Below are 25,816 nucleotides of genomic sequence, written 5' to 3' on the forward strand. Positions count from 1 at the left end.
TTAGAAGGTAAATCATCGAAAACACAAATTAAGCACAGGCACATAAATATAACTACTTTGTTTCATCAAACCTATGTATTTATTAACATTATACATGTTTTAACGATTACTGTAATATACAAAGTTTTTAAGTTTTCAAGTTTTTCAGTTAATTGCACTGTAATTTTTTATAAGGGCTTCAGAGCGCTGGGCCCAGGCCAGGAGCAGAACCCTGGGCTGGCTGCCTGTACCCCAAGCCAGCAGGAGGGCTGAGCAGGGCCGGAGGCCCTGACCTGGGTTGGCAGGGGGCCAGGTGGCTGGAACCCCAGACCAGCAGTGAGGTGAGCGGGGCCGGCGACTGGTATGCCAGGCCAGCAGCAGGCTGAGTGGAGCCAATGGGCAGGACCCTGGCTGGTAAGGGGCCAGCGGCTGGAGCCCCAGACCATCAGTGGGCTGAGCTCGGTGGCGGACAGAACTCCGGACCGGCAGCAGCTCACCCGCTGCCGGTGTGGAGTTCCGCTGGCTCCTGTCAGCTGGGGTCCCAGCCGCCAGCCCTGCTCAGCCCGCTGCCAGCCAGGGGTTCCGTTCACCCAAGCCGACTGCAGGCTGAGCAGGGCTGCGGGCCGGGATCCCGGCTGGCAAGGGGCCAGCGGCCAGAACCCCAGACCAGCAACGGGCTGAGTGGCTCAGCCTGCTGACGGTCTGGGGTTCCATCCGCCGGCTCCTGGTCACTGGCCCCGCTCAGCCTGCTGCCAGCCTGGAGTTCCATTCACCCAGGCTAGCAGCAGGCTGAGCGGGGCCGGCAGCCAGGACCCAGCTGGCAGCAGCGTGCTAGTAAAAATCGGTACGTGTGCCGCAGGTTGCCGACCCCTGCTCTAACCTCTTCCAAATTGGAAATCTGGAGAACCAGGCCAGGTCTACATTGAAAATTTAGAGCAACAGAGGTAAAGGATCTGGAAAAAGAGTTAAACAGTGAGATGAGAAAATCTGCAGATGATACAAAACTACTCAAGATAGTTAAGTCCAAAGCAAACTGTGAAGAGTTCCAAAGTGATCTCACAAAACTGGGTGACTGGGCAACAAAATGGCAGATGATATTCAATGTTGATAAATGTAAAGTAATTCACATTGGAAAACATAAACCCAACTGTACATACTACATGATGGGATCTAAATTAGCTGTTACCACTCAAGAAAGAAATCTTGGAGTCATTGTGGATAGTTCTCAGGAAACATCCACTCACGTGCAGGAGCAGTCAAAAAAGCTAACAGAATGTTGGGAATCATTAGGAAAGGGATAGATAATAAGACAGAAAAGATCATATTGCCTCTATATAAATCCATGGTATACCCTCATCTTGAATATTGCGTGCAGATCTGGTTGCCCCATCTCAAAAAGATATATTGGAATTAGAAAAGGTACAGAAAAGGGCAAAAAAAATTATTAGGGGTATGGAACAGCTTCCATATGAGAAGAGATTTAAAAAACTAGAATTTTTCAGCTTGGAAAAGTAACGAAAAAGGAGGAATATGATAGAGGTCTATAAAATCATGACTGGTGTGGAAAAAGTAAATAAGTATTAGTCTCATAAATAAGTCTCATAACACAAAAACTAGGTGTCACCAAATGAAATTAATAGGCAGCAGGTTTAAAACAAACAAAAGGAAGTATTTCTTCAAACAACACAGTCAACCTGAGGAACTCTTTGCCAGAGGATGTTGTGAAGGCCAATACTATAACAGGGTTCAAAAAAGAACTAGGTAAGTTCATGGAGGATAGGTCCATCAATGGCTATTAGCCAGGATAGGCAGGGATGCAAAACCATGCTCTGTTTGCCAGAAGCTGGTAATGGATGACAGGGGATGGATTACTTATCCTGTTCAATCCTTCTGACGCATGTGGCATTGACCACAGTTGGAAGACAGGAAGCTGGGCTACATGGACCATTGGTCTGACCCAGTATGGCCGTCCTGTGTTCTTATGTTCTCATGAGCTCTGGTGCTCAGCGGTATGAAAAACAGAGACCACTGTGCTCCATGGCTATGTCAACCTAACCCTCAGTGTAAACACAGCTAGGTCAATGGAATAATGCTTCCATCAACTTAGTTACCATCGCTCAGGGAGGTGGTGTATTTACAGCGATGGAAAAACACTTTACATTGCTGTAGGCTGCGTCTACACTATGGGGTTATGCCTACATAGCTACAGCAGTGTAGCTATGCTGCTATCATACTTGTAGTATAGACAGGGCCCAAGACAAGGATCTCCAAATTAGTCCCCACATCAACATCCAAAAAAGCCATTCAAAATTGTGCCTGGAGCCTAGACCTCTTACAGTCAGAAATGCCAAGTGACAAAACTATAAAACAAGGTTAGTAAGCTGAGTAGTGATGCCAGGACTTAACCAGCAGTGAGGACCTTCAGGCTAGTCTTTTGGGTATATTTTAAACATATGAATGACTAATTTTCTCCTGAAACAGAGTGGGGTCACACACAAGGCATTGTGTTTACCAGGCCTTACCAGGGTGTCTGTCATCAAACGGGTCCGGATCCCCCTTGCGGTATTCTTCAGTCTCCTTCTCAATTAATTCAGACATTCTAGGGAGGGAGTAAAAATCAAATAAACACGCCACATGCATTTTCTTTCCCCAGTGGACAGCTCCTAAACAGTCTATTTGCCAAAATGCTATAAACAGCCCATCAAGTCACATTCAAACTGTACTCTGTGAACCACCAGAAGATTCCAGGCATCCACTGGATACATATAAGAGCAAGTTAGAGAGGACGCCTGTCCCTCCCAAAACAGTGATCACCTATCAATGTTCTAATGATATGTTAGCATGCTATACTAAAGTAGCTTGTCTGCTTCTCTTTGCTGAGTCCCAGCAATGGAGAGAAAGCACTTTTTCCTCCTCTGAAAGAGGCAGTGCATCCAGCTGAACTGCTTCAATGCTATGCATAAGGTGAAGACACAAAGAGAAAAACCATCCTGCCGTCACTCTACCTCAGAACTCTGGCACTGATGGCCTACAAGATATCAGATAGGAAACTCCTGCCCATTCTAGCCTCCCCTGCACAGCATTTCAGATTGCTTTTTGCCTCCCTGACATATAGATGAGCCACTGCAATTCATAGGGCTTTATTATTTTTGCTCCGGGGGTTGTGGGAGGGGGTTGGAGGGAGGGTTAAAGAGGAGGGAATTTCTCACCACCACATACTCTACTACAAGAGGTAAAGGTGACTAAATGTCACATGAGAAGGCTTTCCACCCGGTCCCTGCTCAGTCTGTTGGCATACCCTGATTTCTTCCCCCTCCTCAACCACCTGAAATAACACTGAGGGATCTAACTCTTCTCAATTCCTCAGACAATTAGTCAACAGTTGTGGGGCTGGAGTAAGGAAGGACTCAAGCAATCCCCCCTACCACGCCATTGGAGCCCTACCACACCATTGGAGCCTTACCCCAGACTAACTGCTCATCTGTACCAGGCAGGAGAGTTGTGGGAGCAGCTTTAAAGCTGTGCATTCCCCTTGCCTGAGCCATGACATTAAAGCTATAGGCAAAATTCCAGACGTAATGACTAGCAGCCTGAACAGTTATAAGAAATCCTATGTTCCTGCTCCTCTAGGAAGAGCAGAAGAGGTGCCTGAGAATGGGAAATGCTAAGTCATTAGAGAGACTGATCGTTATTTTACATATGAAGGAAGACCAACACATTTTCTGGCTTTAAATGCTCCCCTAACTGTACCTATTTTTCTGAGGTTTTCCAGCAGAAGGATACATGGATTAGGATAAAGTCAAGATCTGAAATTCAAAGCCTTCAGCAAATTCATCTTATTCCCATGGTGTCTTTCCTTCCCCCCTCAATTTAGGTCTCACTGAGGCAGCTACAGAGTCTGCCTACACCTCCTTGTCAGGATTTTGATATTTCAGGTGCTGATGATGAGCCTATGGTCTATTACAGGTTAGGCAAGGCCACTCAAGCAGCTACGTTCATTCCTAGAGGAGCAAATGCACTTTTCTTTTCCTGGGGATTTCCTCTAGACTGTGCTGCAGGATTCCACTCTGTTGCCATCACTTTTCAGTATATATCGGATGCTTCTGAGGAAGAGCAGAAAGGAGCAAAAGCATCTGTTGCATTCCTTCATCATGAACTGCACTGATTTGCCAAATCTGGGCATGTTTTACAATATTAACAATAGTTTAATATTGTAATCAGTAATGAGCCGGGAAATCCCTTGTCTTGCCAGAGACAATTAACTTTCACAAGACTCTTTGCCCTGTGGGGTTCCAATATTTCATGTTTGTCAGCCTGATTTTGAAGAGACGTAAACTGCATCTTGCACTAAAAGGTTGCCGAATTTGGGCTGTGGTGGATTTCTAGCAACAGCAAGTTGTAAAATTGGGTGCACCTTTATATGGAACATCCTACTATCAACTCTAACAATTTTTCCTTGGGACTTAACAGCTTGAGAGCGCCTGCTGAGCACAGAGACCATGGGGAGGAATAGGAGGAGATGTGATCTGAGAAGTCAGGTCTATGGGTTTGTCTACACCTAATCCGCAACAGCACGACCGCTGTAGCACTTCAGAGAAGACTCTTATCTATGCTGACAGGAGGGTTTCTCATACCCCTGAGCAACACAGTTATACAGACCTAATTTCCTAGTGTAGACCAGGCCATAGACTAGCTAGGCCTTTCTAGGGACGTAAATAGGGTTTAAAAATAGTAACTGTTTAACCTACTAAAATTCTACCAGTTAAACGGTTAACCGTTACAGCGTTCACATAGGCATGCATGACAGTGGCCTGAAAGAGTTCTTGTCTTACCCACAACCATTCTCCAAGAAAGTCTGATTTTCCTCCTTCTCCCAACTAGAAAATGCCTTGAGTGTTTAGTCCCATTTTTCCTTTTTGGTTCGATAAATCAAATTTTGATTGGTGGCTCTGCCAACCCTTAACTGAAGAAGTGGGAGTGGTGAATAATTAAGAGTTTCCCTTCCCCTGCTTCCCAAGTGCTTAGTTCAATAGGTGTTGTTAAAAAAAACACCCTCACAAGTGGCATAAGCTATGTCAGTGGGAGAAGCTCTCCTGCCAACGTAGTGCTGTGTATACTAGGGCTTATGTTGGTGTAACTTATGTCGCTCGGGGGTGTAATATTTACACCCCTGAATGACGTACGTTTTGCCGATACAGGCGGCAGTGTAGACTAAGCCTTAGAGTAGTCTCAGGGCTGCTTTATCTTTCCCTGATAACAACAGCCCCCAGGGCCCTTTCCTCTAGCCCAGGACCATGGTAGCAGTGTGCTGCAGCTACCCCTCGCACCACAATATGCCCCATTCTAAGTGGGTGAGGATACAGCCAGGACGAGGGGTACAGAGCTACTGGCTTTACACCATCTAGGCATCCCCTTATGTAAGGGGTTTGAGAATCTGGCCCATAGTAGGTACAGAACTGGTCCATATGAGCTACACGCAGACCTTGAATGAATGCTGTTGCATCTTCTCATATCTAAGTATTCTAGAAATACTTGCTGATCGATGTTGCCTTATAATCAGCCTCTTCACTTGTATTGTGTTTGTACCTTCTGACACTCTGGGATATATGAGCCTATTTGGAAACATGATTTTATATGCAGCCTGTCACTCTGTGAATCACTGACTACTTTAATTTACTGTCATTTAATTTTACTGTCCCATTTGTAATAGTTACCACAGATTACAATGAAGCCTTGACACCATGAGAGTTTGCCTATAGCTGACAAATTTTTTTCAGAGCATTTCTCATGATGCTTCAGTACAGCCTTCAACACCACACTTTGGTGTGTGAAAATGTCTGCACATTTCATGCAGTTTTGCCCCTGGAAGATTTCCTCTATGTCAACTCGGAAGGAGGAAGGAAGCAGAAAGATGTCACTCACTGACCAGCACGACCACAAGTTCCTCTGTCTTAGAGTCTACAACAATATATAAAGGAGTCAGATGTGCCTTGAAACATCACCGAGCACAATCAATCTTTGTGGGGAGCATCTTATATCCAGAGCAGAGACACCCCAAAAGACTCCCTTAAATCTAGGCAGAAGCCAGTCTGGAGCACTTCTATGTTCTGTCCTCAAAGCAGATCATGGAGTAAAGCTATGCTGCTGAGCTTCTGAAAGTTGGGACTCTGTTATTGCTTTCTACAGCAATGTAAATTCAGCTACCGCTCGGTCAAATGGATCCTCTTCACCAGTTGCCTTAAAGTGATCTCTGTATCGGCCTGAAGCCAAAAATGTCAACATGCCAGATCTGTACTGAGCTTTGGCATCACTTTCACAAAAACAAAGAGCAAGAGCCAGCTGCTCTCCAAAATCACTCTGCTGAAGCTACCAACTCCGAACAGCACTACAGGGAAACCTCTGGAAACCACCCTCCCAAAAGGCTCAGTGTCTGCAGACTAACTTGGAGGAGCTTGTTCGCAGCAGTGTATGCTCATGGAGTTAGTCGAGTCCAGCAGAGAATCAGTGAGGCTGCCTTGCAGGGAGCTGAGATCCATTAGAGCGGTCTGCACAGTAAAAGTACTCTTTGTGGTAAGTTCCAATAGTCAGTCTGTTCAGTGAAAGATGTGCTGTCAACACCAAGATCCTCACAACCATTCACTCCAAACATCAGCGTAATCCAGGGGTTCTCAAACTGGCAGTCGGGATGATTTTGGAGAGTGCTGGGGACAACTTCCTGGTACAAGTGCTGGAGGAACCGAGTAGGGGCCGTGCTCCTTTTGCCCTGCTGCTTACAAACAGGGAAGAATTGACAGGGGAAGTAGAAGTGGGTGGCAACCTAGGCAGCAGTGACCATGAGATGGTTGAGTTCAGGATCCTGAAAAAAGGAAGAAAGAAGAATAGCAAAATACAGACCTTGGACTTCAGAAAAGCAGACTTAGACTCCCTTAGGGAACTGATAGGCAGGATCCCCTGGGAGGCTAATATGCAGGGGCAAGGAGTCCAGGAGAGCTGGCTGTATTTTAAAGAAGCCTGATTGAGGGCGCAGGAACAAGCCACCCCGAAGTGCAGAAAGAACAACAAATATGGCAGGTGACCAGCCTGGCTTAACAGTGCAATCTTCGGTGAGCTTAAACTCAAAAAGGAAGCTTACAAGAAGTGGAAATTTGGACAGATGACTAGGGAGGACTATAAAAATATTGCTAGAGTATGCAGGGGTGTAATCAGGAAGGCCAAGGTACAATTGGAGTTGCAACTAGCAAGGGATGTAAAAGGTAACATGAAGGGTTTCTACAGGTATGTTAGCAACAACAAGGTCAGGGAAAGTGTGGGACCCTTACTGAATGGGGGAGGCAACATAGTGACAGATGATGTGGAAAAAGCTGAAGTACTCAACGCTTTTTTTGTCTCCGTCTTCAGAGACAAGGGCAGCTCCCAGACTGCTGCAATGGGCAACACAGCATGGGGAGTAGGTGAGCAGCCCTCAGTGGTGAAAGAACAGGTTAAGGACTATTTAGAAAAGCTGGACGTGCACAAGTCCCTGGGTCCAGATCTAATGCATCCAAGGGAGCTGGCTGATGTGATTGCAGAGCCACTGGCCATTATCTTTGAAAATTCCTGACAATCAGAGGAGGTCCCAGATGATTGGAAAAAGGAATATATAGTGCCCATATTTAAAAAAAGGGAAAAAAAAGAACCCGGGGAACTATAGACCAGTCAGCCTCACTTCAGTCCCCAGCAAAATCATGGAGCAGGTCCTCAACGAATCTATTTTGAAGCACTTGGAGGAGAGGAAGGTGATCAGGAACAGTCAACATGGATTCACTAAGGGCAAGTCATGCTGGACCAACCTGATTGCCTTCTATGATGAGATAACTGTCTCTGTGGATATAGGGAAAGCAGTGAATGTGATATATCTTGACTTTAGCAAAGCTTTTGATACGGTCTCCCACAGTATTTTTGACAACAAGTTAAAAAAGTATGGATTGGATGAATGGACTATAGAGTGGATAGAAAGCTGGCTAGATTGTTGGTCTCAACGGGTAGTGATCAACGGCTCCTTGTTTAGTTGGCAGCCGATATCAAGTGGAGTGCCCCAGGAGTCGGTCCTGGAGCTGGTTTTGTTCCACATCTTTATTAATGATCTGGATGATGGGATTAACTGCACCCTCAGCAAGTTCGCACATGACACTAAGATGGGGGGAGAGGTAGATATGATGGAGAGTAGGGATAGAGTCCAGAGTGACCTAGACAAATTGGAGGATTGGGCCAAAAGAAATCTGATGAGGTTCAACAAGGACAAGTGCAGAGTTCTGCACTTAGGAAGGAAGAATCCCATGCACCGCTACAAGCTGGGGACTGACTGGCTAAGCAGCAGTCTACACAAAAGGACCTGGGGATTACAGTGGACGAGAAGCTGGATATCAGTCAGCAGCGTGCCCTTGTTGCCAAGAAGGCCAACGGCATATTGGGCTGTATTAGTAAGAGCATTGCCAGCAGATTGAGGGAAGTGATTATTCTCCTCTATTCTGCACTCGTGAGGCTACACCTGGAGTACTGCGTCCAGTTTTGGTCCCCTCACTATAGAATGGATGTGGACAAATTGGAGAGAGTCAAGCGGAGAGCAACAAAAATGATTAGGGGGCTGGGGCACATGACTTATGAGGAGGGACTGAAGGACTGAGGGAACTGGGATTGTTTAGTCTGCAGAAGAGAAGAGTGAGGGGGGATTTGATAGCAGCCTTCAATTACCTGAAGGGGGATTCCAAAGAGGATGGAGCTCGGCTGTTCTCAGTGGTGGCAAATGACAGAACAAGCAGCAGTGGTCTCAAGTTGCAGTGGGGGAGGTCTAGGTTGGGTATTAGGAAACACTATTTCACTAGGAGGGTGGTGAAGCACTGGAATGGGTTACCTAGGGAGGTGGTGGAATCTCCATCATTAGAGGTTTTTAAGGCCCAGCTTGACAAAGTCTTGGCTGGGATGATTTAGTTAGTGCTGGTCCTGCTTTGAGCAGGGGATTAGACTAGATGACTTCCTGAGGTCTCTTCCAATCCTAATATTCTATGATTCTATGACCTCTCAGGGGGTAGCGAGATTATTACATGGTGGGTCGCGAGCTGTCAACTCAACCCGAAACCCACTTTGCCTCCACCATTTATAATGGTGTTAAATATATAAAAACGTATTTTTAATTTATAAGTAGGGGTCACACTGAGGCTTGCTATGTGAAAGGGCCCACCCGTAAAAAAGTTTGAGAACCACTGGAATCAGCCTCAGCATCTGCAAGACAGTGTTGGTGCTTCTATCCTCTCTACCAAACATATGTAATCAGTGTACCATGCTGAGTCCTATAAGCAGAATCGGGGGAAACTCTGAGGATAACTAACTTTGACAGAGATGATAAGAGGACACAGAGACCAAATACTTCTCCGGAGCAGCAGGAATGCAAGACTGCTCTGAACGATATGACCTCCCCTCCACACACCCCAGATATATAGAATTTTTTTTTTTTAAGTGGACTAGGACAACTGGATATGTCTGAGGTTCTTGGACAGGAATCCTCAAGGGCCAAGATAGATGCTATCCTATTGTTTCAAACTCTTAATATTTTGCACATCTGGTAATATCTGGTGTTTTTCTTAAAAGCTCTGGAAAGCAAGAGAACAGGAGGTCTTGGCTTACAGTTAAAAAAGGAATAAGTTTCTAGCCCTTGTGGTTGCAGGGAAAAGCCTAAAATCACGAACTGAATGTACCCGAAGTCCCAGGAAACCAGAAAACAAATAATAAAAGCCCTCAATGTGTTTTTTTTTAACATCTCATGATTTTTTTTAAAAAAAACTTGATATTTTGGGGGCTAACTCGTGATTTTTAAAGGCCTGAAAATGGTAATACTGCTGTCCATTCAACGAGTACCATTCTGCTCTTGCCCCCTATTTTTCATGAGTTAGTGAAGATGTGGAAGACACCTCATATCTCTCTCCTCCTACCCTGAGTTACTTGAGGCAATCAGTGCTACTACCTCTTCCCACCAAAACAAGAGCTTTAGTCAAGGCAGCAATGGTCAGGGGAAAGAGCACCTCTTCACACATACAACATATGACCAGCATCCTAGCCACAAAGTGCCACTGGTTCCCTGTTCATTAGAGGATCCTGCTAAAGGAGGGAGGGAAACCACTGCTCATTTTCAAAACTCTCCACTGGAATTGGCAAGCCAACCTCACACACTTTCTCTGTCTACTCACGTCATTTCATCTTATGTGAGTCTCTCACAATCTGAGCACTGTTACTGAGAGACTCTCTGTAACTCCAGCCAGACGGAATAAACTTGTAACTCTCCACCTCAGACTATGTTTTACAAGCGTCAGCAGCAGATCTACCTTTTCTCCCTTGTCTAACTCTCAGATAGTAGAAGAACAAGAGAAACATTAAGTGTATTAAACTCAAATATTTTGGAGACAGTTTATATAAAATCTATACAAAGTAACACCATACTGTTTTGACAAGAACTGTGAAGTATTGCACATTCCTCAATTTTTAGGCCAAAAAGAATGTAAGCTACCAATAACTGATCAGCTACTTTAACAACTTCAAGTATAAGTCACCATATGCCAAAAGCTGCTGTCATGTCTCAGAGGTATTTGCATTTCAAAGCTTACTTAACAGAGCTTACCTGGTGAGGATAGGGACCATGTCTTGCCCACTGCCATGTTCTTTCTCCCATTGCTCCAGCAAAGCAGTGAGTTCAGCCTTGGAGTCCACATGCCCAGACCCTGACGTCATGGCTTAGCCTAAGTGAGATGGGAAGAAAAAAAATAAAGTAAGATTAACTAGGTAATTGTCCCACTCAGTTATGTTGACTCCTCAAAAAGAGTAAAAAATCAGGGTTTAAAAATCCGCTTGGCAGCGGCAAGCAAACTTTAGCTGAAAGGCAGGGAGGCGGCTAAACCATCAAATTCTACAGAATTTGACATAAAAAAAAGCAGAGGGCTGTCTTTCATCCCTCAGGTATATAAACAAATGCAAGTCTACTTTGCAAACCCAAATCTGGACTGGTGCATGCAAATCCTTAACTGTGATGGGTAATAGCCACAAGTGTGTCCAAAATCAGAGGATTTTTTGCAGGTTAACATATGTCTCCACAGGCAGACTGCTCCTGTCCCTTTGCTATTACACCTAGTTTTACCCAAGAAACTGCAAAGCAAAGCTGACAAGATTCTGAACAGTTTCATTGCTCCTGTTCAACACCCTCTGGGCATCAGGGAAAGTGACAAGAATCATATTCACTTTAGATTGCTGCTGCTGTCCTACAAGATTTAAAGTAGCAGCAGAGGGAGGCACTGACAGTTGTTCACAGTGGACTAAAGACAAAAAGAGGTTCAGGGAAAGGATCTCTACCACTCTGCCCCTTCAAGTCAGGTGGCTCTAGTGAGAAAGAGGAAGAGACAGAGACAGACACATGTTCTCCTTTCCAACAGCTTCATGGGAGGAAACAAGAAAGCAATAACTTCAAGATTATTAGACGCCTACTTAGTGCAAACCAGAGGTTGATACAAAAGATTTGCCCCTATGAAGGCTTCAGGTACAATATTAGACTTTATACCAAGGTGCAGTTGCCCCTGGACCTCACTAAGGGTACCATCTCTCATCTTATGCATTCGTCTCCAGCTAGCAAATGTCAAAACATTTTCAAGCCTTGTAAAAATGCACCTAAACCACTGATGGTTCATAACGCTGGGGATGGCTCAATACACAGCCACACTCTTTTTGCCCTCACTTTCTAACCTAATAAGTCTTGGATTACTAGGAAGGCAGACTACAGCCTTTCGTGGCATGGTTGCAGGACACTGAGAAGATCTCAAGGGAGCTGTACCCAGGCCTAATCTACAGAGATGGTCACCATGATGTGTGACTTTTAAGGGTGAAAGAGAAGGAAAGTGATTACAAAAGACTTTCTCTCTCCTTCAAATATATTTTAAGACTTCCAGTATTCGATAGGTAACAGATGCCAGTGCTATCAAATCAACAATGATTAAACAACAGAACATAGACAGAACTTTGCTGAGCCATTTACAATGCAGACGCCTAAAAGGAGAACACACACACGGTGCCCATTCCACTTCCTCAAATATACATTACAGAAAGTCAATTGAGGGGAAGAACATGCAGCAAACCACAGTTTAGTCCATATTACAGATAATGCAGGTTAGCTAGAAGTTCAGAATGTCAACTGCCAGTATTTTAAATCAAATGGACCATTGGGCACCTCCAACTGGCCTGGAATTTTTCTCGAGAACAGAATGAAGTAAGTTCTATTACTCACAGACTCCTGTCTCATAGGTCCTTTTGAGTTTAATGTATTTTGATTGGTTAGCTTATTAGACACAAGGCAACAATCAAATGGGAAACTAGTCATGCATGAAACTGGCAGGACTCTCAGGACAGGTCTACACTTAAAACTGTACATCGGTGCAGTGGTTAGGTTGATATAACTACATTGTTCAGGGGGGTGAAAAATTCGTAGTTATACTGATAGATCTGGCCACAGGAATACCACACAGACCCAAAGACAGTGGAAGATTAAACTCACAATTACAAAATCCCCAGTCAAAGGTTATTTGCTGTATATATTATGGTAGCTCCTTGGGGCACCATTGTGCTAGGTACCGTACAAGAGTTAGTATCTGCTAGTGGATGTCCCAAACAAGCATAAAGAAAAGGGGACATACCACATTTCAAATGACTGTATTAATTTTCTTCTTATCCTTTTTATTATGTGGAGCATTCATTCAACACATTAAGTTAGGCTGGGAGGTTTTAATGTAAACATGCAGATCGCTTGAGGGAGGCTCTCTTTTAAGACTGCACAAAATGAAACATACTAGAAAAGAACTCTGGTCCAAACACATGAAAATTTAGATGAACAGCAGGACTCAGCGTATAACAGATACATACTAGCCAGAGGCAAATATAAAAGATACTCTCCTTCCCCTCAAAGGGTCCTGGCACAGTGGCCTTTCTAGGAAAGTCAGCTCTTGGCTCCGGAGAGGAAAGACAGGCTGGACTTCCCACCAGGACTCTAATGCTGGATCCCACTTTAGGACAGTTCCCTCTCCTCTAAAACAACTCTAACTGGCCTTGGCAGATATTTAGTAAATATACAATCCTTCCTGATAGTTTCCCTGCTCACTCACTGACCTCACTAGCTACTGATGAATGCATTTTCAAGTCTTTGCACATTACAAATAAGAATTTCAGTCCATTACTTCCACAGAAGAACTATCTTTTTTACTACTGGGAATGCAAAGTGCTGGGCTTGTAATTGCATCCAATCTTTTCAGTCATCCCCACCCCAGTACTGTACTCCGGGGATACGAAGGCACTAAGTGACTCCCACAAGGCCTTCCCAGTCCCTATGTCATTGATTCACTATAACTGTGAAGAGCAGTTTACACTTCATTTTGGAGCCCTTCCCTGTCAGCCACAGTAGTTCCAGCTGGAACAGAAAAAAGATTGCTCTAGAAATACTGGCAACAGATCAGCAAAGCTCAAACTCAAAGCTCAAGTCTGGAAGTAGTAAGAATGTACATTATTCACCCTAACCTACTAGACCAGGCCTGCACAACATATGGCCCCTGGGCGGCATGTGGCCCGCGTGGGCTCACTGTGCAGCCTGTGGGGCATGAGTAGATGGGCTCTCTGTGTGGCCCACGGGGAGTGGGGGGGGGGAAAGCCAACAGCTGGCTGGCTGACTGGCCGGCCAGCGGGTGGGCGGGGTGGTGAAGAGGCCAGTGGCAGGCTGGGGAGTGAGGGGGAGCCAGCGGCAGGGGCAGCGGCAGAAGGTAAGAGGCCAGCGGCGGGCAGACAGGTGAGCTGACGGTGGGGGGAACAGGCGAGCCAGCAGCAGACAGGCAGGTGAGCTGGCAGGGCTGAGGAGGTGAATGGGGGGGTGAGGAGGCGAGAGTGGGGGAGGGATGACGAGCCGAGCGGCGAGCAGGTGAGCCGGCAGGGGGAGGGCTGAGGAGGCGAGTGGGCGGCAGGGGGAGAGTAAGCGAGCTGGGAGGGTGGGGGATGACCAGCCGAGCGAGCGGACAGTAGCAGCAAGGCTTTATACTTGAAGCAGGGAGTGAGGAGGCGAGTGGCGAGTTGGTGGCCGGAGGGGGGCATCCATTTTCAGTATTTTAATTTTTGGTACTGCAGTGATTGACTGCTGTGTGCATTAATATAGTGACTCACTGGGTCTCTGAATGAGCGTTTATACTTGGGGTTGGCAGGGGGGGAGGCTAGCAGCAAGTCAGTGGCTGGAGGGGGGCAAGTCTCCCAGATTCAAAATCTGCAACTGTGTCCGTTGGTCCTTTTTGCTGCTTTTCTCTGGGCTGGGGGTTGTCCCAATGCTGCAAAGAGGGTGTTCCCAAAGGAAGGTGCTTGCTTCTAACCCCCCCACGGCCCTCAGTATGTCTGCTCTTCTCTAGTCAGCCCACTTGACAAGCTTGATCGTCCTTGGTCTGGCTCCCATCCCCTTTCCAAGGGTTGCAGCTGTCTGGAGGTGCCTGCCTTCCACGCCTTCCTCATTCACACCTCATTCATTCAACAGGGCAACTGATTACAAAATGGGGGGAAGATCTTATTCTACTTCTAGCAAAAAGACATTTTTCTTTTACCTTAATTATACTACCTTAGGGGCCCACTATAACATATTACCAAGGTTCAATACAAAGTCATATAAAAGTTATACAAAAATGCATAATGCAGAGATTTATCTACAACTGCATTGATTGACTGCTGTGGGCAGTAATACAGTGACCCCTGCATAGGGGTGTGATGGTGGGGCCGAGCAGGGAGGGAGTGGGTCCTATTTTACTGCTGTGATCTGGTCACCCTATGCACCCCTTTACAGGCTTCTACACACCGTCAGTGCCTTGCTAGTGTGCCATGTGCCGTGAGATATCTCTTCTCTTTGTGTGTGACTATGAGTGTTTCCCTTGTGTGTGAATTTATTCAACAAAATCTTGAGCTTCATAATGGATTTGATTTAATTGAAAAATTCTTAATCAAGTATCACACACACACCCCAACCTTCCTTTCAGCCCACAGATGTTTCAGCGGGGTGGCGCTGGGGAAGGAGGGTTTGTTTCAGCGGGGCGGGGTGGTGCTGGGAGGGGGGTTGTTTCGGCGGGGCAGAGGTGTTTCGGTGGGGCTGGGGAGTTTTGGCCCCCAGCTGTTTTCTTTGGAGTAATATGGCCCTCGCTGCTTTACGAGTTGTGCAGGCCTGTACTTGACATACAGCACTGCCATATAACTCAAGACATCTAGTGAAAAACCAGCAATCCCTACTTTTCCTAGAAAGTTGGATCATTACCTGGTTAAGTCATAATGCGGACTTAAATGCCAGAATTAGCCATACTCTAGTATATTCTTGAATTTTTTTCAATCTGCATACATGCACACAAGTTTAAACTTAACTCTTTATTCAAAGCATCTAATACATGCCACTTTTTAAAACTGTTATAAAAAAAAAGTACATTCTAAGTTCCCACCCTATAGAACAAGTACTATACATCAGAAAAGACTTAGGCCTGGTCTACACTAGAAAATTAGGTCAGCATAATTACATCAATCAGATGTGCGAAAAATGCACATCCCTGATTTTGGACACACTTGTGGCTATTACCCATTCCCGCAGACCGAAAGGGAAGACAGAGTGCGCAGTACAAAAAACGCTGAAAGATGGCGCCAAATGTGGACGGAAGCACAGGGATTGCTGGGATACAAACCGATGCATTATGCAGCGTTGGGACAGGATTAGAATGCCCCGCACCCCTCGCCCCCTTCCCACAAGCCACAGAGCCAGAATGGGAAGAGGTGCTCTGTGGGATACCTGCCCATAATGCACCACTCCCAATGCCACTGTAAGCCACATCAGTGTGCTTGCAGCTGTCAGTGTGGACAGACTGCAGCGCTTTCCCTACTGCGCCAAAGGCGGGTTTAACTCAAAGCGCTCTACAGCTGCAAGTGTAGCCATGCCCTTAGTTAAGCAGACCTAAGTCCCCATGCAGACAGTGCTAGGTCGACTGAAGAATTCTTCTGCAGACCTAGCTACCACCTCTAGATGGGGGATTACCTATACCAACAGGAGAATCCCTCCCATCAGAGCAGGTAGTATCCACACTGAAGCTAGTGTAGTGTTTTAAGCGTAGACTTATAAGCACTAAGATTTACACAATGCTTGGATTCCAAAGGATTAACTGCAGAATTCCCAGCACACGCATTTTTACAGCACGTGTATGGCACTGTTAGACACAGTACCCAAACCAATTCCTCCCAGAACTATGGTCACCTCATTCAAGTATTCTGTTTTAAATCAAAGGGGAAAGTTCAAGAGAAAGGGCAAGATCATAAACTGTGTAAATTGTAAGGTCATATCTACACTACCATTTATGCAAGTATAATGCCAGCAAAACTTATGTTACCCAGGGGTGTGAAAAAAACCACCTCCCTGAGCAACATACGTATTGCTGGCATAAGTGGTAGTATGCACATCACCATGTCAGCGGGAGAGCTTCTGCCGCTCATTGAGGTGGTTTTATTCTGTCCATGGGACAGCTCTCTCCCCATCAGCATAGAGCCGCTTCATGAGTGATCTTAAAGCGGTGCAGCTGCTTCGGTACAGTTATGCTGCTCTAAGATCACTTGTGTAGATGTGGCCTAACTGTCGAGAAGTGCCCCTAGGCTACATGAGAGGATATTTATTAGAGCAGCCCGAATTCTCATCTTTTCCCTTGAACAAGCCAGTTGACAATTTCAATCCTAAATTGCTTTCCAGAAACTGACAGAACAGGGTTGCGTGATTTAATCATTAATTTAAACCACTTTTTTTAAATCAATATTTAAATCAGATTGAGGACTTGTGAAACTAATCTGAAAACTTGTGCTATTGCAACTACAGATTCAAATTTATAATGAACTAAATGATACATGAAGTTTATTTAATACCATTCCTGGCAGGGTACCTTATTTGAATTTTATGAAGCTGCTATACACAAAATATTGAAAATTATGGCCCTGATTCTGCTCACACTTAAATAGGCATGTAACTTTACAAACCTAAACAGTAACTGATTTCAGGGATATTCATGTGTTTAAATTTAAGGGTAAAGTTAAGAGCTAAAATGGTTTGTTTTTGTTTTTTATTAAAAACTTCTCTATTAAATCATATCTACACCATGACACAACAGTTTAATCCACAGTGCAGATGGAGCCCTCTGCAACAGTTTTCCCGTCACTGTACGAGTGGCACCGCCTCAGTGGTAGTAGCTAGGTCAATGGAAGCAGTCTTCTGTTGGCCTAGCTGCATCTACATAAGTCATAAGGCAGGTATGGGATAGCTACAACACTCGGGTATGGATTTTTCACACCCCTGAGCACCACTGCCATGTCGACCAAAGTTTTAAGTCTTAGTGGCAAAAAAAATCTGTCACCTCAAAACAAAATCACTTCTGTTTTAACAATAAGTAGTTATTTAGACTTTCAATTTATTAGCAAAGTTATTGTGAATACAGGCCAAAATATTGAAGCCTAAAGTTAGGCTCCTAAGCCCATATTTAAGCACTAAAGTTTGGATTTTCCAATGCACCTAAAGGACTTTGGGATCACAAGTTCCACTGACTTCTAATTGCAAATCCTGACAAAGTACAGTCTGGTCAAAATAGTTCAACTTTTTTGACCTGTGGAATTTCAATATACTGGAAGATGTCACTGGCTGCAAGAACAGTGCAGGACATTTGCTTATCAGTTTTGTGTTGTTCTCACAGTAAGGATGATAATGAAGCACTCAATTGGTTGTTTTCAGCATAGATAAGCATTGTAAATGTGAAACTTCTTAGAAAAAAAATTGTGTACAATCTGAAATTCTACTAACATCAGGAAACAAGTACAAAACATTCTTTTGGTAACTGAAAATTATAAAATGGGAAGTGGAAAACTAGAAACAAATTTTAAAGAAGTTACGATTTAAAATAAAAAGTTTACATAATCATTTGTATTGAACCTGTAGCAGAACCATAAATATTTAAATTCTGAAATAGACAAATGAGCTTACAACAAGATCTGTGTTCATCCAGCATGGATAGGGCCATACCACATTACAACAATTGCACTCTAATCTAGTTTAGACAATTGTGTTTAGAACTGTTCTCAAAGTCTCACTGTAGCCGAAGCCTAAAGCAGCATTACCAAACTATCATGAAAACCAGCCCACACATAGGGTTCATATTGGGAATTTGGCAATAGATCAGCATACCTATATGTTTTTTTTCTAGATGTTGTGTGCTTCAAATCATAATTTTGGGGTTTTTTAAAATAGGCCTTTACCTCTAATGGTTCAGAAGATATATTTCAAACAGTGAGTCCAAGGTAAACAGATCAGTTACATCTGCCTGAGCTTGCACAGAGCTTGAAACAGCTCCAAAAGCTGTGAACTATCCCACTCATATTAGAGGGGGTTAACACTGAAGCCTAATGATGATGATGTAAACATCAACACAAGCTAACTATTTTACTGCTGGCGAAAGTATATAAGAAAGGAAGAAAATCTTATGAAGCTGCACAATTTACTGTGAATTAAATTACATTGTGGTGGGATAAGTGGGCGGAGCTTAAAGAGCACCACCAATTATTTCCAGTTCAACTCCAACTAGACAAAACTCTATTTACCTGCACTTACTGCAAACATTCAATAATTATTTTTTAAAAACTATCAATATTTTACTTGCCTGTCAACAAAAGGAATGTTTACTCACTCACACAAGGAAGATTTTGTAAGGCCCGCCTAAAATATTAAATCATTCAGTTGTCTAGATTTAAGTTTCTAGGGAATAAAACTCAAAATAGTTGTTACCAAATCATGACAAAACTTTATTAAAACCCAGAAGAAAAAAAAAAGCACAATGAAAAGGCCAAGCTCCAGTTTCAGCTGTCCCATTTCTCAGGCCATAGATTTCCAAATAAATTCCTACATACATAACTGAAAAGAACTATTCAGGACTTCTCTACAACTAAAAGTTATACTGCTTTAACTATGCCTGTACAATTAGAGCAGTACACACAGAGAGAGTGTGCAATATACTTATATGAGTGGATACACTTATACCAGTACAGCTTACTCCCATATGGGAAGAGGAATAAGCTAAATCAGTAGACATCTTTTATACTGGTACAACTGAGTCCACACTTGTACTGATTTAACTATTTTGGTACAAAAATCATACCCTTAACTGAAATAGTTAAAATTGATACAGAAACTGTGCAGACCAGGACTTAGATGCTCCAATGCCCACTACAAAACACAACTATACTTTCTGCAAAGAAAGACGGCATAATACTTAATCGGTTCCGCACACCCATCAGATAGCGAGGGGAAGAACGTGGTTGGAGAAGGTGAGTCTCCCCTTTGCCGGGGCTGGCATTCACATCCCCACCCAAAGCAGGCGGGGAGAAGATGAAGTATTAGGTGAGGGCAAGTGCTTCAGGGATACGTGGGGCACTACCACACACCCCATTAACAGGCCCAAGAAGGGGTGAGACATGAGGACACCTCGGCAAAAAGGGTGCAGAAGAAAGCAAGGCCCCCCACAACAGCAGGCGGGGAGACACCTCCCTCCCAGCAGATGGATAGGCTAAGTGCATGGGGGGGAGCTGAAACTCCACTAGCAGTCGGCAGAGAATCACCCTGGCCAGAGGCTGAGATGAAGCATCCCCCGCCCCCTCGTAGGGACTGGCGAGAGAAATAACACCTGCTCCACCCGGTGGGTGGGTGGGTGAGTGAGTGATGGGGGCGGGGGAAGGCTGTAGCCCCCTACAAGTGGGAGAGGGGAAGCCCCCACCTGACTAGGGGGAGGGGCAGTGACCCTGGTGAGGCGAAGCCTGACACACGGGCGAGAGCGGCGGCGCGGGGCAGGGGCGGGAAGTGAGACCCCACCCCACACACCCGTGTGTCTGTGGAAGCCGCCGCCGCCCCGGTGAAATCAGGGAAGCCCGCGGCGGCGGCGGCAGGGACTGATTGGGGGCGACCCCGTGCGAGGCGGGAGGGGGAAGCCGAGCCCCCCCGGCCGGTGGCTGAGGTGAATGCCCCCGGCGCCGGGGACTGGGCAAAGGAGCGGCCTGTGGGGCCGCGCCGGGGGCCGCGCCGTGCCCGCTCCCCCCGGTACCTGCCCGATGCCCCGCTGGCTCCCCGCCGCTGCTCCCGGCCCCTGCGCTCGGCCCCGCACACACCGCGGCGGCGGCGATTGCTATGGCGGGCACACACTTTCCGCGTCACCGCGCTGCAGCGCCGTCACGGCGCGCGAAGGGAAGAAGCTCGCGCTCAGCCTCTAGGGAAACATAGTTCGAGATCAAACGACTCCAGCGCGCAGGCGTCTCTGCTCCATGGGCGGGAGGAGGCCCAAGGGAGGCTGGGAGTTGTAGTTCTCCGCGTGGCTGTAGGCTCTATTCGTCGTTTTCAGGGTGGGGGGACAGGAGTTACTGCCCCATACCACCCCAGTTCCCAACGAATGTGGCAGCGGCCTCCTCCTTCTGTGCCCATCCTAGGCCCCTGCCCACCGTGTACACAGTCCCCACAGTGCCCCCTCCACACTAGCATCCCAGCCCCTCTGCCTCCAGTGCCCAGCCAAATCCACCCACCAGGCAAAGTCCTGCACTTGTAAAACTGCACCCCTGCTCAGAGGCTAGGCAGGTTCAGCATAGGAAGGAGTAAGGCAGGATTCCAAGCCAGGGCAGGAGAGCTAACAGATACCCTACAGTATATTCTGATAAATCCCTGCATCCCACCCCTCAGTGACCCAAGCCATGTGGAACAGCCTCCCAGAATTCAATAAGGCCAACCTCCCCGGCCCCATCATCACTCTTCCCTTTCCATTCCCCCTCCCCGGAGATCTATGTGCAGCCCAAAAGCCAGAAGGAGTTCTACAACCAGTACAGCAGCTGCAGGGGAGTTGGTTTGGTTTTTTGACTAAAGGTCACTCAACTGAAAATGGAGACCATCCAAGACCTGTAATGGTCACAGGCCACACTTCTATTAGAGACAAGACAAGAGCAGCTGTGAACTGATCCATTTTATGTATATCAGGTATAGCCTCCAGCTCCTGCAAAGTTACCGACAGGGGCTTAGGTTGGGCATTGCCTGCAGAAGAACATCCAGCTCCTTTACCTGCTAAGTGCCAACACAGCCTTTTAGGGGCACAAGCCAGTTTTTCATGCAAATATCTCAACTGCTGTTTGAGAATCACCTGCATGAAAATAAAATGAACATAAATAATAATTGTTTTTCCCTCGATTTTCTTTCCAAGTTTTACCTGCCCTGCACTTACCATCTATGGGACTGCATGATAATAGCTTGACATCATGCTCATGGATATAGCCAGGTGTAAGCCATAATATACAAGTTTTAATTACCTGGGACTAATATTACCCTATTATTCACTATTCAACTGCACCTGCTCCATTACTGATCACGTTGGATCCCATTTATCCCTGGAGTAACTTTATCAGTCACTCAAGTTACAAAAGGGAGGGCCTTGGCACATTATGAGGACCCTGCCAAATTCATGGTCCATTTTGGTCAATTTCAAGGTCATAAGATTTTTAAAATAGTAAATGTTATGATTTCAGCTATTTAAATCTAAAATTTCATGGTGTTGTAACTGTAGGAATCCTGATCCAAAAAGGATTTGGGGGAGGCGGGAGGTGTTGCAAGGTTATTGTAGGGAGGGTTGTGGTACCGCTACCCTTACTTCTGCGCTGCTGCTGGCAGTAGCACTGCTCTCCGAGCTGGGGAGCTGGAGAGCAGCGGCTGCTGGCCGGGAGCCCAGCTCTGAAGGCAGAGCCGCTGCCAGCAGTAGCGCAGAAGTATGTATGACATGGTATAGTATTCCCACCCTTACTTCTTCACTGCTGCTGCTGGGGCGCCGCCTTCAGAGCTGGGCGCCCAGCCAACAGCTACCACTCTTTGGCCACTCAGCTCTGAAGGCAGCACTCAAGTAAGGGTGGCAATACCGCAGCCCCCCTAAAATAACCTTGGGACCACCTTTTGGGTCAGGACCCCCAATTTGAGAAATGCTGATCTCTCTTGTGAAATCTGTATAGCATAGGATAAAAGCACACACAAGACCAGATTTCACAGGATAGCAGGAGCTATCATTTACTGCATTTGTACAATGCCTAGACTGGGCTGGGCTCTAAAGAGCTACCACAATATAAATGCTAAATAAGTTGTGTACAAGGGCACATCTACTTTGGAATATTAAAGCTATATTGTAGGACGGTACAGAGGCAGTAGCAAACGGGGCAGCATGTACATTCCTTCCAAGATGGTTGACACCCTTTGATAGTGCTGCAGCAGGGCACGTTACTAATCTCTCAAAAGTTAAGTACATAAACTGCACTCATATTGTAATACATGGAGATCCACACAGCTGAATAGACCCCATTATGCGTTGTATTCACTATAAAGCTTGGAATGGATTCTCTGGGACAGTCTCTGGTTGTTCCAAAGTTCCGTCCAGGCATATGGGATAAGGACGATGGGGGTCAGTACTTTACCAAGCAATGGATGGCTATATAATGCAGATAATAAAATCCTCTCTCATTGTCACCATTTCACAATACCAGCTTCACCTGTTCCTTAGCTCATGCCATTTGTTTGGTTTTGAGCTCCCTTTTATTCATCCGAATAACTTCTTTCCCTGCCTGTTTTGCTTCACAACCATGAAATAAGACATTGATGAATACTGGTCAATTTAGCCTTGGCTCTGTTCCCAGTGCCAGCTACTTTCACCCATTAACAGCAGCTTGCTTTGGCAACAGGACAGCTTTTCACCAGGCAGGGAACAGAAAGGAACTGAACCCCAAGCAAGCCATTTAGATAGAAAACTATTAGATTTAAGAAGATGAATCTGCTCCAGTTCTGACTCTGTCCATGCACAGATCACTTGGGTATGGTTACTTTAATCACAGGGAGGAAACATGATCTAGTGCTTAAAGCAGGGGATGGAGTCAGGATGCTGGTTCTGTTCCAGCTTTGCCAATGACACACTTGTGACTGTTTGCAGGTCATTTCACTTCTCCGTCCCTTCTCTTTCTGATCTGTAAGATGGGAAATAACCTCCACTTCCAAGGGGATTGAGACACTTGATTAATTAATGGAACAGGCTGTTCAATAGAGATGTTGAGTTACCATCTAGGCAATAGTCTGTTCTTCTGCACATCCACCCTAAAGGATAGGAGAGATGACTCACTGGAACACCCAAGAGGTTCTCTCAGAGTGTTTTTCAGTTTAACTCCAGAATGTGTCTGTTTTGTTCATCTACATAACCACTTCAAACTCCGCCTACTTTTCATTAACCTTATGCCAAAGGGACAAAGTGTACAGATTTTGTCTCCATGTCTTTGGAAAAAACAGATTAGCTCACCACTTAATACACATTTACTTGGCCCTCTCACCGGCCCACCACTGTACCTGAACTATTGCCCCCCCTTCTCCATTGTGTCTTGTCTGTCAGATTGTGCACTCTGTAGGGAAGGGCTAGTGACTTATTCTGCATTTTGTAGTGTCGTGTACTTTGACAGTGCTATAGGGTGCCCCTTCCTCCATCTATGACATGTTTAGGTTGTAGACAGTAGCTCGAGATATACACACACAGCAAGGTTAGCCAACAATCTTCCCTACGATCAGAACAAATTACAACATCTGCAGGGCAATGAAAGAAAACACACCTTCAGAGCTAACCTACCCTCAAGCAAAACTTGAGTCAGCAGAACCATGCAGTTTCCAGGAAGGGGAGTGAGTTCCAAACCAGATAAGGTGACCAGACAGCAAATGTGAAAGATTGGGATGGAGGTGGGGGGGTAATAGGAGCCTATATAAGAAAAAGACCCCAAAATCAGGACATCTGGTCACCCTAAAACCAGAATGCCCTGCCACTAGTCCCCAAATTCCAACTCTAGTGATGCCAAGGGTAGCATCTCATCTGATCTCAATCATCAGGAAAGTTTACATGGATGTTTCATCTTCCCCTTTAAAAGCCCTGTGGGCAACATTTATTTCTTCCCTATAATGCATTTGTCATCAGACACAGCCATCCCCACTGACTCTAGAACCACAGTTGCAACTCCCAATCTAGGCTGTAAATTAGGTCATTTAATGATGTCACGACATGGACAAAATGCTGAGACCCCATGTTGGTTGACAATCAGCCTCTGAAAGGCCATGGAGACCAAGAAGCAGAGTTCTAAATTGAAAGAGGCCAAAAGGGGCGATAAAGGTAAATCTCTTCTGTAACAACTTAGGCTAGGTCTACACTACACACCTTTTGGCGACACCACTGTGCCGTTACAGCTGTGCAGCTAAAAGGCACACAGCATAGCCACTGTTTGTCAGCAGGAGGGAGCTCTCCTGCCAACAAAGCGCTGTTCACATCTGCACAATTTGTGTCATTTGGGGGTGGGGGGTGTTTTTTCACACCTCTGAACAACAGAAGTTTTGCCAATGAAAGTCTGGTGTAGACAAAGTCTTAGTGAGCAGGATTGGCAAATGCTTTTTCATCAGGCCCAGGGTGGCTGTTAACCAATATGTCCACTCATAGCATGGGGTAGGCATTAAACTTAGGAACTGCACAGATCCAAGGTCAAATGATAAGTGGATCCATGCAATTCTGCATCTAGATCAGTACAACTGGGGCCTGTGCTTCGCTGTGCAATTCCTCAGTTAAACCCACATTCATCATCTGCCTAATTATTTTTCACTGCTGTACCTTTAAAGCTGGTACTGGTGTGTTGCCCTTGTCACTCCACCTAGGTCTAGATCCATGTCAGATCAGCTTGGTCTGTGCCAACTGTATCAAACAGGCCATAACATAATTAAGCTACAAGTCCAGAACCAGTTTCTTTTGTTTTGGAGGAGGTATTCTTCCACCTAGATTGTCCCTTCTCCTTGGAGGAGGGCTCTAATTCAGGGTTTTATGTTTACAGAGGAGATTAAGCTCTCCTGGGCCTTGGGCTGTTCCCTTCACCATCCTTTAATACAAAATGTAGAAAGCAAAATAAGACTCAGCTTCTGTAACAGCTATGCCCACTCAAAGGTATCAGAAGCAATCTTCCTTTCTCTGTTCTAGAGCACTATTGGATAAACCCACCAACCTCCCCAGACTGATGTTTACCTCTGCACTGCAGCCTCAGGAATTTGAGGCATGGAAGTTCACTCTTCCTTTGAGGGCTTGTTAAGAACATAAGAATGGTCATACTGGGTCAGATCAATGGTCCACCTACCCCAGTATCCTGTCTTTGGACAGTGGCTGGTGCTAGATGCTTCAGAGGGAATGAACAGAACAGGGCAATTATCAAGTGATCCATTCCCTGTCATCCAGTACTAGCTTTGTGACCATTGTTTTTCTGTTTAGTCACTAAACAAAGTCCCCAAACAAGTCCACCTCCCTTCTGATGCGTTTTGTAGGGCCAAACATCCGCCGCCAAGAGCTCTTAATCTTGCAAGGGGAAGTGATATCAGGGAGGTTTTATGAGACCCTTCTTCCATTTCCTCTTGATCCTACGCTGCTTCCTTCAGCAGTCCTTGAGAGTGGACCCACTGAACCTGTAATGTGACACGGTAGGTCTTTTTTTGTCCAGGGCTATGGATGCCATGTGGCCACCTTAACCAACTGACAGACTTTCAGAAAGAATGGGTTTTTTTCAACCTTCCCTTAAGTGCCCACTAGATGGGATTCAATTCTTGAGGGGTTTAGGTCCAATGGGATTAAGTCCCATTTTACAACAGTCTAGCTGTAGGCAGAGTCTAACAGTGCTTAGATTCTTG

The 25,816-nt window shown here is 45.6% G+C and overlaps 1 protein-coding gene across 4 annotated transcripts in view; it reads right to left on the minus strand.

Annotated features, from left to right (window-relative positions):
* Positions 1 to 20,289, minus strand: part of DCAF1 (DDB1 and CUL4 associated factor 1) — a 106,862-nt gene extending 86,573 nt beyond the window's left edge. For 2 of the 4 annotated variants that reach the window (XR_012159884.1, XM_073352498.1), the window contains exons 1-3: positions 20,160 to 20,289; positions 10,628 to 10,745; positions 2,502 to 2,578 (exon numbers count right to left, since the gene is read on the minus strand). Coding sequence is in view for 3 of the 4 variants with exons in the window: in XM_073352498.1 (XP_073208599.1) it covers positions 2,502 to 2,578; positions 10,628 to 10,737 (187 nt within the window). In the remaining variant the exon portion in view is untranslated. Of the gene's footprint in view, positions 1 to 2,501; positions 2,579 to 5,693; positions 6,836 to 10,627; positions 10,746 to 20,159 lie in introns of those variants that run through there. The other 2 variants (XM_073352499.1, XM_073352500.1) reach the window with 2 other exon arrangements.
* Between the last annotated feature and the right edge of the window lie 5,527 nt (positions 20,290 to 25,816).

Source organism: Lepidochelys kempii, chromosome 7 (assembly GCF_965140265.1).
Source record: "Lepidochelys kempii isolate rLepKem1 chromosome 7, rLepKem1.hap2, whole genome shotgun sequence".
Classification (NCBI taxonomy): domain Eukaryota; kingdom Metazoa; phylum Chordata; order Testudines; family Cheloniidae; genus Lepidochelys; species Lepidochelys kempii.